General features: G+C 39.0%; 1 protein-coding gene across 3 annotated transcripts; it reads right to left on the reverse strand.

Moving 5' to 3' along the window:
• Nucleotides 1-96: 96 nt before the first annotated feature.
• Nucleotides 97-13774, reverse strand: si:dkey-17m8.1 (C-Jun-amino-terminal kinase-interacting protein 3). 3 transcript variants are annotated; one of them, XM_004077945.5, is made up of 28 exons: nucleotides 13616-13774; nucleotides 12115-12467; nucleotides 11849-12043; nucleotides 11659-11779; nucleotides 11508-11578; nucleotides 9976-10040; nucleotides 9566-9638; nucleotides 9294-9463; nucleotides 8921-9192; nucleotides 8602-8659; nucleotides 8288-8440; nucleotides 8158-8200; nucleotides 7956-8083; nucleotides 7776-7826; nucleotides 7061-7201; nucleotides 6410-6506; nucleotides 6133-6219; nucleotides 3527-3574; nucleotides 3243-3384; nucleotides 3067-3109; nucleotides 2892-2972; nucleotides 2742-2809; nucleotides 2474-2622; nucleotides 2219-2390; nucleotides 1968-2081; nucleotides 1794-1892; nucleotides 1161-1250; nucleotides 97-1045 (listed from the first exon to the last, which is right to left on the reverse strand). In XM_004077945.5, the coding sequence occupies exons 2-28, from the start codon at nucleotides 12229-12231 to the stop codon at nucleotides 927-929; spliced, it is 2967 nt and encodes a 988-aa protein (XP_004077993.2). In that variant the 5' UTR covers nucleotides 12232-12467; nucleotides 13616-13774; the 3' UTR covers nucleotides 97-926. The 3 variants fall into 3 exon arrangements, with proteins under 3 accessions (XP_004077993.2, XP_011483693.1, XP_011483692.1); XM_011485391.4 differs by having other exon boundaries at nucleotides 6410-6554; nucleotides 13616-13773; XM_011485390.4 differs by having other exon boundaries at nucleotides 6410-6557; nucleotides 13616-13773.
• Between the last annotated feature and the right edge of the window lie 1471 nt (nucleotides 13775-15245).

Here is a 15245-nt window from a genome sequence, read left to right on the forward strand (position 1 = left end):
CAGAGCAGAAATAAGCTGAAAATGGTTGGACATATGAATGAATGGATAGTTAAATCTATGAATGACCTAGTTAACAAATCACCCTAATGCAAATAATCACATTTGCTGAAGATTTATTCAAAACCCGTAGTTCTTGATAAGAATGAAAAGACAAACGTATCTGATTTAACATACGTTTGCATTAAATACTGTCCAGGGTGCTCGATAGAATGAATGCCTGTCCCTTAATTTCATAGATATAAACATCACACCTTAAATTTAAACAATAATTCCCTCAAACAATTCATGAAAACAGAAGACAACAGATAAACAACAGATGGAAAAATGCCTTTGTCAGGTTGAGAAATAATATGTTGGATGTCATTTTTCCCCAAATGTTAAAGATCTAGGTACTTATAGAGCTATTTAAAGGGTTATCGTAGAGATTCCATAGAACACACATAAGTTCTCACCAGCTTGAGTTGGTAGACAATAAAGTGCCTGACTGCATTTATGTTGAAGGATCTAAAATCGTTCCAGTTCATAAGTAAGAACGTCCACAGCGGCTATTGGAAGAGTCACCTCCAGTCCTGCTATTTCATCAATAGATTCAAGATGGTTCTCTGAGTCCTTCCACTAGATAGTTTTGACTTAAATTTGATTCTTCAATAGTGCAATATGCTCCCGACGGCCAATTACTGACAAAATATAAAACACTTAAGTCTCAGATTGACTTTGCTGTAAAACATTCACCAGAAAAAAGACCAGTCAAAACAAAGAAGGAATAAAAGAAATGAGGTAAACAGGTACAAACTGCAAACATTGTTTTACATAAATGCTTGTACTGAAGTGCTGGGGTCCTAAATTCCACGACGGCACAAGTTCCTTGTCTGGTGACATTTTCCTTTGAGTAATTCCACAAACGCAAAATTAGGAGATGAAAACTGTTAGAGTGCAGGACTGGGAACAGGAGGAGTGGGATTCTGCCAGATGATCATGTGACTGCGCTCAGAGCGCGGAGGTTTGTTCTGGGACGTCTCGGTCTGCTCCTCACTTCCATCATCTCCTGAAAAACAAAGAAACCTGAGTCAGTCCTCCAGTAAGCAAATCACAATTTGTGCAGTTGATGATTTTCCTTAAACAGAACCCGACTTTGCCAACACTTTTGATCTCAAACTTGCCAATTCGGAAATTGATGTAGCCTTCCCCTCCACTGAGAATGAGCTGAGCGTTAGTGATTTGGCAGCTGCCAGGTAAGGTAATCAAACAACCTGCAAGGACAAGACAGTACGTTAAGCCACGGTAACTACACAAAACAATTTAGCATGAGACTGCAAATTAGCTGAAATTTTCATGAGATCTGATCGTCACCAAGTAAAGATGAAATTAACCCCATTAAAAAAAGGAGAAAAAACAAGAAATAACTATCAAACACGCAGACCTCTGAAAATCTGGAGGTTTTAGTTGATCAAAGGTGCAGGCGCAGCTTACTCTTTGATGCTACAACCCAAGAGACGCAAATGTTCAGCTAAAAATACAAGAAGGCCGCAATCTGTGGCTGTGATCAAAAGCAGAACACTCATTTTTTAAATTAGAAATATGTCTGGCTTTACATAATATTGTCACATTAAAAAACATTCAACTCTAAATGAGATTCAGTCATTTTCTGATGGTAAAAAAACCCCCAAAAAACCCCAAAAGGTTTGATGACAGGGATATACTGTAATTGCACCCATACAAGCTGAAAAATCCGGATAAGACGTTATATAAAAAAAAACGCAAAAATATGTTTAACTGTTAGATCCTCTTCTTACCAGGGGCAGAAATGATGAATCTAACCGACTGTCTGTGACCGTGATGTGACAGCTGGGCTGAAGCAGTGGAGCAGTATGGGATGGAGACAGCTTCTGAGGCTGCAGGCAGATATCAAAATGAACACAGAATAGAGCAAGTTTCTGTCAACTAAAGATTTGGGGAACGAAACCTACTTATCGACAAGGGAACAGAGAAAATGGCGCCACCTCCTGTGCCCACCCACAGACGACTGGAGATGACGCAGAGAGAAGATATCTGGAGAGGGGAGAGTGTCAGGAAAGGCTGGCCTGCAAACAAAATTTGGAAAATTAGCAGAGAATTTAATTACATCAACCCATAATCTCTGATCGGTGACAACAACACTCCATTTGTCATGGTTAATCTGAATATGGTAAACTTGTTACTAAAATTGGAATAAGAGTACCTAATGCTTTGGTAACCAAAGCAGCAAAATCAACTTCTTGTAGAGGTCGTCCAGTGGACCAATCGAACAACCTGAGGATGGGGTCAAGTCGGCAGGATATCCAAACACCACTTCCTGCTGCACACAGGAAGCGCACCTGCTGTTCACTGCGCTCCGACACTGAGAAAACTTGCTGCGAACCGAGACAAGGAAAATTAAGCACCAAAGGCAGAATGCTCACAAAGACTCTTAACAGGCGTCTCTTCCGCTCCTTACCTCCACTTTCTTGGTGTCAGTGCTGACTACGTGAACTTTGTTCCAGTATCCCACCCACAGACGGCCAGCTTTGGCAAGGCAGCAGCGAATGGGCTGCAGCGGATTGACTCCAAGAGGCACCACAGAGTGTGACAACAGATTCCAGCCCTCTTTAGTGACAAATGCACTTTATTTAATCACTCAAGCCAGTAAACCTTCAGTTATGTAAGGTGTGCAAAATGAAGCAATTGTTTCTCTGTTGCTTACTGAGTAAACACGGATGCCTTACCTGAAGTGTGAGAGAAAAAAGCCAAAGTCCCGTCAGCTAAACCGGCTATGACCTGACTGCTGAAATACCTGTGAGATGGAGTCATGCGAATGATAGCTCTACATTCTAAATCTATGCTTAAGCACCAAAAACAGTTTAGAATGAACTTACGTGAGGGAATGAACGCCCTCTGAGAGACAGGCTGACTGCAGACAGAACCTCCGGTCAGCGGCGGCGGCGTGTATCAGAATACTGTGTAAGGTAGGAATAGAAGAAATTCGAAGAGATGGGGCAATACCTTTGAAATCTTTAAATATTGATTGATTTTGCAGCCAGCTGCCACTACCTTCCTTCCTGAGTTCCAATCCAGACAGAGCCCGCAGATTTACCTAGGTAAAAACCAGAGAAACCGTGTCAAACAAAGTGAAACGTTTATTTCTTGGAGTTACGTCAGTGTTTAGCTGCATAAAAAATACATTTAATAAGTAAGTAGCCTTTAGGCTGCCGCTGCAGCCCACTGACCTATGGGAGGCACAGCACAGATGCAGAGGACGGGGGCAGTGGGGGGCAGGCTGAACTGATCCAGTACGGTGTTGGACCGAGCTGGATCAATCACTGTAATATCACTGCAGGAGGCGGGGCCAGAAACTACCCACACAGAACACTGGCAGAAAGGGGCGAAGGTGGAGTTTGGAGACATGAGTGGCAATGAAATGGCTGGTGCTCAGGAAGTGTTAGCCATGACTGGATGGTCACAATTAGAACATGAATGGAGTTGCATTTAAGCAGGAGGATGACACACTTACTGTTGCCTCTCCTGAAATCTCTGGTGGGACTGCAACGGCACAGTGCAACTGCAAAAACAATAAACAGAATACATTAAATGGTATTGAACGGTAAACAAATTTAAGTTAAGTAGTAAGCATACTACTCCACTTTAATAAATACCCGTGAAGGGAATTCTAAGGCCCTCTTTTCCCTCCTTTCCAAAATTACACAGCCTACTAACCAACTACCTCCCCATCTGTACTCCTCTGACTTCTGCGACACTTTGGCTTCCTTCTTCAATTCAAAAATAGAGAACATCCATCACGAACTACTAGTAAATCCTGACCCTGATCTAGCTCCCCCAATACTGTTTGACACACATCATCATTCATTTTTATCATTTTCTCTACCATCAGTCAACGAAATTGCTGAGCTCATTAAACACTCTAAATCCTCGACCAGTCAACTTGATCCACTTCCTACAGTTCTGGTCAAAGCTACTCTTCCCTCCCTCTCTCCTCTAATCACCAACGTGATTCAGTCCTCTCTCACCACTGGAATTGTTCCCACCAGTCTCAAAAAGGCTGCCGTCACCCCAATACTCAAAAAACCATGATTAGACCCCTCAAACCTCAACAATTTCCGCCCCATTTCTAATCTTCCATTCATCTCTAAAATACTTGAAAAAACCGTTGCAGAACAACTCCGCATACATCTATCACAGAATAACCTATATGAACAATTCCAGTCCGGCTTCCGTCCCCTTCACAGCACAGAAACAGCTCTCCTTAAAATCTCCAATGATCTCCTCCTTGCTGCTGACTCTGGGCTACTCTCCATTCTCCTCCTACTTGATTTAAGCTCAGCCTTCGATACAATCTCCCATACCATCCTCCTAGACAGACTGTCCGCCATAGGTATCAGAAACATACCTCTCAACTGGTTTCACTCTTACCTCTCTGGTCGCACCCAATTTATTCAATTAAAACAGTTCACTTCCCATACAGTTCCTGTCACTACAGGTGTTCCCCAGGGCTCCGTCCTGGGACCCCTGCTATTTATCATCTACCTTCTCCCTCTTGGTCAAATCCTCCGTAAATACAAGATTCACTTCCATTGTTATGCAGACGATACTCAGCTCTACATCTCCACCAAGCCAAATTCCTCTCTACCTCCCACTTCCCTCACTGACTGCCTTCTTGCAATAAAATCCTGGTTCACTACTAATTTCTTAAAACTAAACAACGATAAAACTGAACTTCTGATCGGCACCAAATCCGTAATTAACAGCATCCAGAACTTCTCAATTCCCTTTGAAACCTCCTCCATTTCCCCCTCCCCTCAGGTTAAGAGTCTGGGTGTCATCTTCGACAGCACCCTCTCCTTCACTTCTCACATCAATAGCATCACCCGGTCTGCCTATTTCCACCTTCGCAGCATCCGTCGTCTTCGCCCTTCCCTCAGTCTGCATTCCACAGCCGTTCTGGTGCACAGTCTTGTCACTTCCCGTCTGGATTATTGCAACTCCCTTCTTTTTGGTTTACCACAAAAAACTCTACGAAAACTACAGTATGTTCAGAACTCAGCTGCCAGAATCATCTCTCAAACACCTTCCACCCAACACATCACACCTGTTCTGCAGCAACTCCACTGGCTACCAATCACACACCGGATTACATACAAAATACTTATTCTGACTTTTAAATCCATCCACAACCTTGCTCCATCATATTTATCAGATCTTGTTCATGTGGCCATTCCCACCCGTACCCTCAGATCCTCCTCCTCCCTTCATCTGGATGTACCCACTGCTCGCCTTGTCACTATGGGGGGCAGAGCATTCAGCTGCTCTGCCCCCCGGCTCTGGAACTCTCTGCCTCCGGACCTTAGAAACATCGGGTCTATCTCACAATTCGCCAATAAACTGAAAACTCATCTTTTCCAACTCACCTATTCCCTCCGATAATTTCCTATTTCTGGCCTATTTATATGTATGTTTTATTGTGCATTTGATTGCTTTTATTTTATTTTTATTTTCACTTTTATGTACGGCGACCTTGGGTTCCTTGAAAGGCGCCTAACAAATAAGATTTATTATTATTATTATTATTAAGTTAATATTTCTTTTTTTAAATTCAATAAATGACAGTGGGTTTTGACAGCAATGTTGTGTTTAAACCCTTCATATTGTGCAGTGTTAATGCCAGGCAACGAACAGGCTTCAAAGCATTAATACAATCAGTGATTGCTGAATTTTTCTTAGTGCTTGATTTGTATTAACCATCAAAGCACTGACATGTATGCATGCATGCATACATTTTTTTAATGTTTGGTAAAAAACTTTATAGAGTAACTTTGATTGATTGATTGATTTCAAGCATTTTAGTCAATTTTTTAATTAAACTCATTACAGAAATGACGAAATGCATAGATAAAAAAAACTGAAAATAAAACAAAGAAAGAAACTTAAATCACATTGGCTTAATTAAATCTAGTAATCATTAACTAAAGTCACATAGAGCTTGATTTATTTCTTGAAAAGGAGTGGGAAGAAGCGAGCTTATATAATCCCTAACTAAAATGAGAAAGATGCTCCATCATCAACCTCAGCTGTTTGGTGCACAGAGAAAAGAACAAAGTGTACCTTGGCAGTGGAGTCCCTTTGATCCAGCAGTCTGAGCTGAACTAGAACCGGCACATCTTTGGGCTCTGGTACAGGCTCATTGGACTCCTACAACAGAGACATACATACATACATTCATTCTTGCTTGAATTTTGTGCAGCTGAATAATAAAAAAAGAAAAGATGGTGATTTTTAAAACATGTTTTTTTAATCACAAAAACAATTGGATATATTACGGTACTTGCAAAGTAATGTATCTCTTCTAAAAAAGTGTAATTTGTGACGATGGGTTTCCTGCCTGTGTGTGTGCCAGAGGTGTGCTCCAGCCATGAATGTGCCGCTTTCCCAGATTCCCCCAAATGTACGAGCGGATTTCTCGGTAGAGTTCCCTCCTCCTGACACGTGGTGAAACAACAGCAGGAGAAGCAGGTCTAGAGAAAATGCTGCTGCAACAACAATGCACAACTGCACACCTTAAAATGTAACAAGAACAAAGCAATCATATCCACAAAGCCAGAATCTCTTAGCTGCTGCAATGAAAGTCATGACTCTGTCGTATATTTAGGAATCATTGTGCAACATTTCAGATTTTTACTTTTTTAATGTCACATCTGTAGGATATTTATGAGTTTGCAGCATTTTATATGTTTTCATTGAAGCATTTCTCCACTTTAATTACATTAGCATTACCAACTGAGAGAGATAAATATAGAAAAAAGTGTGTTTTGATTGACGATGCTGCAGTGTAGATCATCTAAAACATCTGCTTTAGACTAAAAAAAACTAGTTTTTTTTTTTCTTGTGATTTAAAATTTGGAAAGTTGAGGTTTTAGGTTGTTCTGCCGGACATTGTGACATTTCATTATACACAAAAAAGATGATTTAATATGAAATATGACAAAAGGCTTTGCACTCAACTCTAGGAGGTTATGGATAAAAAAGTGCTTACTCAGCCTGAGTTCGACTGACAGGTGTTTTTTGTGGAGATACCATAAGAGAGTGTTTGAGGGACGGAGACGGTGGCTGGACCAACGGAGAAGTAGTAGGTGATCCTAATGGTACCTTTGACAGGCTAAACAAGCGGTTGAATCTTTATTAAAGAAAAGAAAATAAAGGCAGACAAACAACAAAAAGCAAAATCAGACCATAAATTGAAGAGGTTAAGAAAAAAATCAATTGACATAACATCCATATGCACAGACTGTAAGAAAAGATTCATTCCTGTATCATGAAGTGACACTGTTGTCATGCAAAAGCACCACACTAGTTTAAAGTACACATAAATGAACGTTCTACAGCAAACTCCACTTATAATTTATGCTAAAATTTAAAACCATGCCTGGTACGCCTGTGCTCTTGAAAAAGGTTGGTCTCTGAGGTGGTGAGGCCAAAATAAATGCTTTTATGTAGAGTAATCTTCTTGCTTAGTACTTCTTCAGAAGTAGAGACTAAAATTAATAAAAATATTTTGGAAATTCACTTTTTTCATTCCTACCCCCGGCATTGTGCATAAAGGTTTCATCAAATCTTTATAGATTTAACTTAAAATGAATTATCTTTACAATTGTTTTAAATCAAACAAAACAGGTTTAGTGGGTGAACACTTAAAATGGCAAACCTTCTTCATTCAAATAAGTCAGCGAAAAGAAAAATAATAAACTCACTTTTTCCAAACACTGGACCTTTTGTCCTCTGTAAACCTCTCCTTTGTAGCCCTATGAAAACAATAAACACAACTAAATGACACAGACAAGTAGAAATCAACGTTCTTTTGTGAAAAATATTGTAAAAGAAATGAACAAAGTAAAGGGGTTGAAAGCTCGCACATTTTAAAGCACAGTTACCTAAGAGTCTGACTGTGTCTGACAGCCTCCTGTAACTCAAACAGACGCTGCTTGTACTGGTTCTTCTCCATGACCACACGGGCCATTTCTGAACGAGAGAAGTGGCGCATGGAGCTGGGCAGACAAGCCTGATGGAAAACAATATTTACACAAAGAAACTGCAGTTTCTTAACACTTCACTAAAAACTATACAACAGCTTACGTCAGGATCATCAGATTGGTATTCTTCCAGCTCTCTCCGCAGTCTATAAAGAAGACACAAAGTAAATATATATATATTGACAATGACGTCAAGATTTAAACACTGAAAATTCCTGATCAATCCTGAACACCTCTTAAGCTCCTCCTCCTTCTCCTTCATCCGCCCCTCCAACCTTGAGACGGTTTCCTGAAGAGTGGCCACCTCCATTATAAGAGCCGAGCGGTCGTCAGTCAGCTCCACAACCCGAGATAAGAGGGCCTTACGGGCCGTTTCAGCCATTTCACTGAGGGGGGAAAAACACATCATCATAGATGATGGCTGTTGTATCAAGTCAAACATTATCAGGAGTCACTTTTTTTAAACTGAAGTAAAAAACAAAAAACCCTCAAATTTAAGAAAGAAAAAGCGGGAAAGACCTTCAACCGTTTTAAATCTAAGACTCACTGGCAGACTTTCAGTTCCTCACACTGTGCTAGAATCATATCAAACTGGTCTGCATCACCTAAACAGAAAAAAGTGTCAAAGTTTCAGTGACATGAAAATGCACACATCAGTTGCTTCACTACACAGAGAGAAATAGGATCCAACATAAAGATATGAAGTGAAAAATGGCAAAAATAAGAAAGTAAAACTTCCCCAAATATACTTAAAACTCCAAGCCAACAGTTTATATACAGTTTCTCATGTATTTTATAATTCTTACTAGCAAACTTTTTGACTTGCAGTAAATTTGAAATGAATTTGGGACTGAATCTGCATGTACCTCGAACATTAGCCCCATGGTCTACACTCTGCACATAATCCTGACTCAGCTCTGACAATTCAGAGAACACAGAGTCGGTGTTACGGAGATCCCACTCCATGCTGTCATCTTCACCAGCCTCCTCTTCCTCCTCCTCCTCTTGGTCCTTCTCCTGCTCCTTTTCTCCTGTCCCTTCTTCTGCTTTGAGCTCCTCCTCTTCCCGTATCTTAACCTTGAAACTGCTCTCCAACTCATTCTGCAGTGGCTCTTCAGCATTAGGTTGGACTGGGGTGCTGCAGAGAGTTTCAATAAAATCAGTAAAGTGAACTTCTCATCACTTCAATCTAGTTTGATTTCAATTGACATAAAGCAGAATATGGTTTAAAGGTATTACCTGGATTTAACAAAGTCGTGGAACTGCGTCAATTCCGGGGTGGAGCTTATAATGTCTGAAACTAACTGATCGAGAGAATTCTTTGAAGCGACGTCAGTCACTTTTTCTTCTGCAGCGACCAGATCTTCCAGATGTGGAGGACCCGAGTTTGAATGGGCTCTTCGGATAATCTACAAAACAATAGCAGCAAATGTGGGAGAATATTATTTGCCAATATTCATAACAAATACAAAACAATTACCGTATTTGATGTTGTGTGTCAATAATTTCACCTTTTCATTAACAATGCATTCCGACAACACTTGGTGAGAAGAAAAGTCAGCATTCTTCTGACGCACATGATTCCTGAATGCAAAGCAGAGCCGGTAAGGCTAAAGAACAATTACCTTAATAGAACAGACTGTTATTTCCTATGTTGATTTCTGTTATTTTCAATTTCAACCTTTTAGGAAGGACGCTTTCAACTTTTTTTGTAAGGCAAACATTCTTAGAACTTTAAACATGCAAGTCTACAGTATTTCCTCAAGCAAAGCCTTAAAACGACTTTCAAGAAAGATTACAGTAAACTTTAATAATAAGCAGATACTAGCACCTTTTTTACATTAACATAAACAATATAGTTTATTTGTTCTGTAAAAGACAGTAGGCAAAAAAGTGTTAAAAAGAAACTTAAAAAGGCAACCTTAAAGGGAAATCCCTTTCAGAGTCCTTCCTCTTTTCCGTGAGTTCCCGGTATGCCTGCTTCAACTAAAGAAAAAATATAGATTTTAGTCATTATAATAGTCATTTAGGACAGTCATCAAAGAGCTTTATTTACAGAAGGAAGTTTACTCACACTTATTGTGGACATGATGAATAAAAAAAAATGTCATTCTTAGAATTTTATATTTAACCAAACAGTGTTTAATTTTTCTGCATATCCAAAGTCTGGCTCAATATTTGGTACGTGTTTATAGTGACCTTCATTCACTAAGAAAGAAGCCAAGACGCTTTTATTTTTATTTTAACATTTAAGTTTCTGAGATAGATTTGGGTAAAACAATTGGAACTTTTAATAAATTGTGGTGAACAGCAGAATTTTCTGTGTTTGGAGCTGATTGGAAGCAGCTCCAAGACAAATATGGACTGACTTTCATTAGAAATCCTCTTTCCTAGAGCTCTACTGATGTACCTAAACCCTCTTAAAGTGGAGAGTGTTGATATCCGTCCCTGAGTGCAAGAAAAGCAACTTCAAATATTATTAGTTTCATTAATATATTTGTTAATTCTAGTGAATGGAGTGTTGTAAAAAAAAAATCCTAAAGTACTGGATTAAATAAGCTGCCAGACACATTTTTTATTTTTAACTTCAAATTTTGATTCCAGAAATTACAGACACCTGATCACAGCTGCTTTTTGTCTTGCATGTATCCATAGTCCCCAAAAAACAGTTGCTAAAACAAGGTAATAATTCTTTATATTTTTCTGAAAGTGGGCTTTTTTAAAGTACTTATAAGCGTTGGTCGTACCTGCTGTGGTCACTGCACTCTCACTCTACAGAATAAGGAAGGAAATATGGTTGGCGAGGTAAAATCCATGCGGAACATAAATCGCAAGAACTTTTTGATACGTGTAAATCAAGTCCCACCTAACGTTTCCTGGACCAGTTGTTGTTACACCTGCTGCAACTCAAGAGTCGCCATAGTTTAAAAACATGTGTAAAACACAAAAGAGCACCAAGTCAAGTTCTATAGAAATATTTAGGTTAAAGCGGTTAGAAAAGGCACAAATCTTCCACTGCTCAACAGTTTTTGAAAAGACTCGCCCACCATACTCACACCAAATCCTCCAAACACTGACAACTGCAGGTAAGACTTTAATAACTATTTTTCACACAACCCCACTTAAAAAAAACAAAAAGAAACATCCATTTAACTGGTGGTAGCAACACAAACACGTATGTATTTTTGGAGCCAGCCTTTCATATGTGTAATTGTTTATATAATGAATACATAAAAGAAGATCAATTTTGTTAATTAGCTATGTGAATGTCTGGATGTGTTTATTTTTTAACTTAAGTTTACAAGGCTTTTATGCGGAAATTAGTATTCCTTATCAATCCGTTTATAAAATACATTCATTTCTTATTTGCTCATATCCACTGGTATGGATCCATGTCCTTGGTGATGTAAGTAAACTTCCATGGAATTGTTTGGGCTAAAAGAAATATCTGACCTTGTTGTGAGTATTTCTTAGGGTACTCAGCTCTTTACTTAGATGTGCCTTCTGCTCCTCCAAGGCCACCACTATAAAACATTGCCCACACACAACCAGTTACGGAATACTTTAGTAACAAATATGTTGAACTAATACTTGTTATACTCACACTGGTCAGCTTGTTGTCTAGCTTTCTTCTCTAGATCCCTCTCTCGTTGTTCACGCTCCTTTTCCCTGCCCCTCATAGCTCGCCTCTCCTGCTCAACTTGGTCGTCTAGCTCCAGATATCTCTGGGGAAAATCGAAACAGCAGTCTTTGTACGTTCTTTATTTTAGAAATGAAGCCACCTGATTTCTTACCTCTTGGCTTTCTTTCCTCAGTATTTTTTCTGCTTGGTATCGCTCAAAAAGCTCCTCTCGTTCAGCTTTCTCCCTCTCGGCCTCCTCTTCCTTTTCCCTCAGCTGGGCTTTGGAGGTGGCCAGTCCCTCCAGGACCCAAACAAATATGGGCACCAGGGGCTCCACCACGCCCTCCCCATGAGTCTCAATAACTGTCTTTGGTGGGAGTGTTGTTTGTTAGTTTCATTCAAATCAATGCTTTTGCAGAGGAAATGAGAATGTCTTACTTGTAGTTCCGAGTACAGTTTTCCAGCCTCCTCACTCACAATGTCAGGGTCCAGGTCCACCTCCCCTGACCCTGATCCAGACCCGGACCCAGACAGGATTGTCTCACTGTTCTCCATCAGATGATTGTTGAGACCTTCTGAATTTACCAGATGGTTCAAATTCAAAACCAACTCACTATGAGACGGTTATTAAACTATACTTAGCAAGATATTTTACATTCCTGTCAACACCAGAACCCCCCATCCTAAACAGGCTGACGTTCTTTTTCAGGAGGAGAAACATGGACTTCAACTACAGGCCACCAGTTTTCTTCAGTTCTGTTTAGATGGTAGGAAGAGTTTTAGAGTCCATCCTGTAAAGACATCAAAAAACCTTTTATTGATATTTTTTTCCATGAATCCATCTTCTATACCTGCTTATACCAATTCAAGGTAACAAGGACACAGGAGCCTACCCAGCTACTGTCAAGCAATGGGGACACCCCTGACAGTTTGCAGGTCCAATGCAGGGCCCCACAGGAACAACCCCACGCATTCACATTCACACCTAAGAGACCTTGTCTGACAACCCCAATGTTCTACGTATTTGTCATTATTTGTGGCACAAATGAAACATTTCACATGTTTTTACATTTGAAAACCAAACAAAACTTGCTTTCTGCAACTATAAAAAGGACATAACAAAGTAAAAGTTCAAGCATAAATATATGTAAAAGACATGAAATCTTGGGTGGTCTTTAAATAAAGCAAAGTATACATAGTTAAAATAATAATCCATCTCATTTAGGCTTTAATCCGTCTTTTTAATCCCATTTGACTCAACAATTCCCTTTTCAATCTTACAATATTTGAAAAACTAAAATGAAGTGTTTGAAAATTTGCCACAGTTACGACAATTGTTAGTAATTGTACGACACTTAAAGAAAACACTTTTCTAAGATGCAAATAAAGACACACGTGAGACTGCCAAATCACTCCCTATAATAAAATATAAAAATTTGGAATCTCTATTAGCCATAAACACAAGATAAAAACGCAATTTAATAATAGTTTTAAAGTAGAGTAAACGAACGAAGTGTCCACAAGTTAAAGTCAGCTTTAAACCTTTACTTTTAGTTGTCAAACATTACAGTAAAATTATTTCCTAAATTTGCAAAATAATAATTAAAATCTGATATAACGTGAATGAAACGAGAAACTCTTAAATTACCGGGCAAAAATAAATATGAATAATTGAAAAAAACAAAACATAAAGCTTGTGAATCTGCACACGTCAACGGTTAGCATGACTAGCTTCCTTAAACAAGCAAAAGTCATAAAATAAATCTCACAACAACAAAAAAGTCAACCATGAATGTTCATACTGCATAAATAAGTAAAGTGACTGACAGTGGACACCTTGCGCGGCCGTTGGCATCAAGTTTACAAAGTTGTGACTGACTGGGCCAAAAACATAGAAGACGCGTCGTCGTTCTACACATACGACCGGTAAAACACTCACCTTCAGTGCTGAATCGTCGTGAGTAACATTTATAACCCAGCCTTATCAACAAGTGGGGCGTCTTTTCTTTGCATTGCCATTTCAATGTAAAATACGACTTTAAAGAAGGGAGTTGATCATTTTTGACGTTCGAAGACTTGTTTCCAGATCGTCCAATCAGAGCGCGGGGATCCCTTCCTGTAGCCAATAGAGAAAGGGAATGGGCGGGACATAGATAGTTTCTTTTCAGAGGAAAAAAAAAACGGGTTCCTGAAACTTGAACGAAGACACGTGATCGAGGAGGTTACTGCAGACTGTCAGGTGATCCGTGCAAAGCCCCTCAAAGTCCAATTTACCTATGAGAATACCACACATTCCAGAGAGCTAGCAAAGCTCTCAGGAAGTGCAAACGCAAGTATCTCAAAGCTGAATGTGTTTACAGTCAGCTTGCGGAGCATGAACTTTGGAGTTCAGTTGTATGCAACCTAGATGGAATAAAGAAAGGAATAAAACACAGCCGTCTGTGAATGCAATGCTTAGGTGTGGGTGGCAGGTTAAGGTGAGACATGTCATAACATGAAGTTAAAGTTTCCTCCAGCAGGTGGAAACAGCAACACACTTTGCTTTTCATTCATGTATTACGTTCGTTTCTGATGCTAAATGTTCATCTTATATTTCTTTCTTTTTATCTACCTTTTTCTCTCTTTTTTGTTATTTCCAAACGTATTATCATTTAGTAGAGAAGTTCAGCAGTCTTACACTAAGATTTATTTACCCATACATTTAAATAAATTCAGAATTTCTGTTAAAAACAAGGCTTTTTCATACTTTAATTATTGCTCCTTTTTCGAATAATCAAAAAATAGTAGGAAATAAAAGGAATAGTTTGTTGCTTCATAAGTTAGAAATTGTATAACTCTTAGTGGCGTAACACTTCATTTAAGCAACAAATTAATTCATAAAATAATTTGTGGTTGACAATATGATTGATTTTGGTTCATTTAGAAGTATCTGATTCACTGACCTGAAACCGATCCAGGACATCTTCAGCCAAAATTCCACCAGCGTGACTCAGAGACAAAAACCTGGATCTGAACAGTGCAGGTGAAGTTTTCCAGATTCCCTGTGTTTCTTGCAAAATAATCAAGTGTAAATTAAATATGCGTACAGACAAAAAAGAAATAAAAAAGACAAGAATTAATGTCAAATCCATTTACATTTTAGTTTAATAAAAGTTCATCCCACTGTTGTTTTCCACATGATAATAATACAAGCAGAACATTATTAGAACATTCTACTAGACTGTATGGTTACACATCTTTGCTAAATTCAAAGTGTTTCCACACATTGAACTGTAATAATGATTTGAGCTTTTTTTTGTTGCTCTCATCACATATTGTTAGCTGTGATGTTAGTCGTTTTTTAGAGTAAAGTAAGCCTGACGTTTTCCAGTATTGATTATAATCGATTTATTTAATTTTGAAATGATTTAATAAAGGTATAGGTCGATTCTATTTCTTTAACAACTTGCCTCAGACAAATGGATCTTCTTGGATCAGAGGAACATTAATCGATTAATCATTTGTTGGCAGCCGTCCGTCTCGAGAGACGATGGCGTAGCTCCTTGTGAATCTACCTGCATCGCCAGGAA

This window comes from Oryzias latipes, chromosome 16 (assembly GCF_053564925.1).
Source record: "Oryzias latipes strain Hd-rR chromosome 16, Olatipes_Hd-rR_3.1".
Lineage (NCBI taxonomy): Eukaryota > Metazoa > Chordata > Actinopteri > Beloniformes > Adrianichthyidae > Oryzias > Oryzias latipes.

Bases quoted from the DNA above. Each gene is read 5' to 3' on its own strand.
- si:dkey-17m8.1 (XM_011485390.4), bottom strand. From the start codon at position 12,231: ATGGAGAACAGTGAGACAATCCTGTCTGGGTCCGGGTCTGGATCAGGG. The intron at 11,780-11,848 runs GTAAGAAATCAG...GATTTTCCCCAG, and splicing joins TGAGGAAAGAAAGCCAAGAG to AGATATCTGGAGCTAGACGA. The intron at 2,082-2,218 runs GTACTCTTATTC...TTTTGTTTGCAG, and splicing joins TTTGGTTACCAAAGCATTAG to GCCAGCCTTTCCTGACACTC.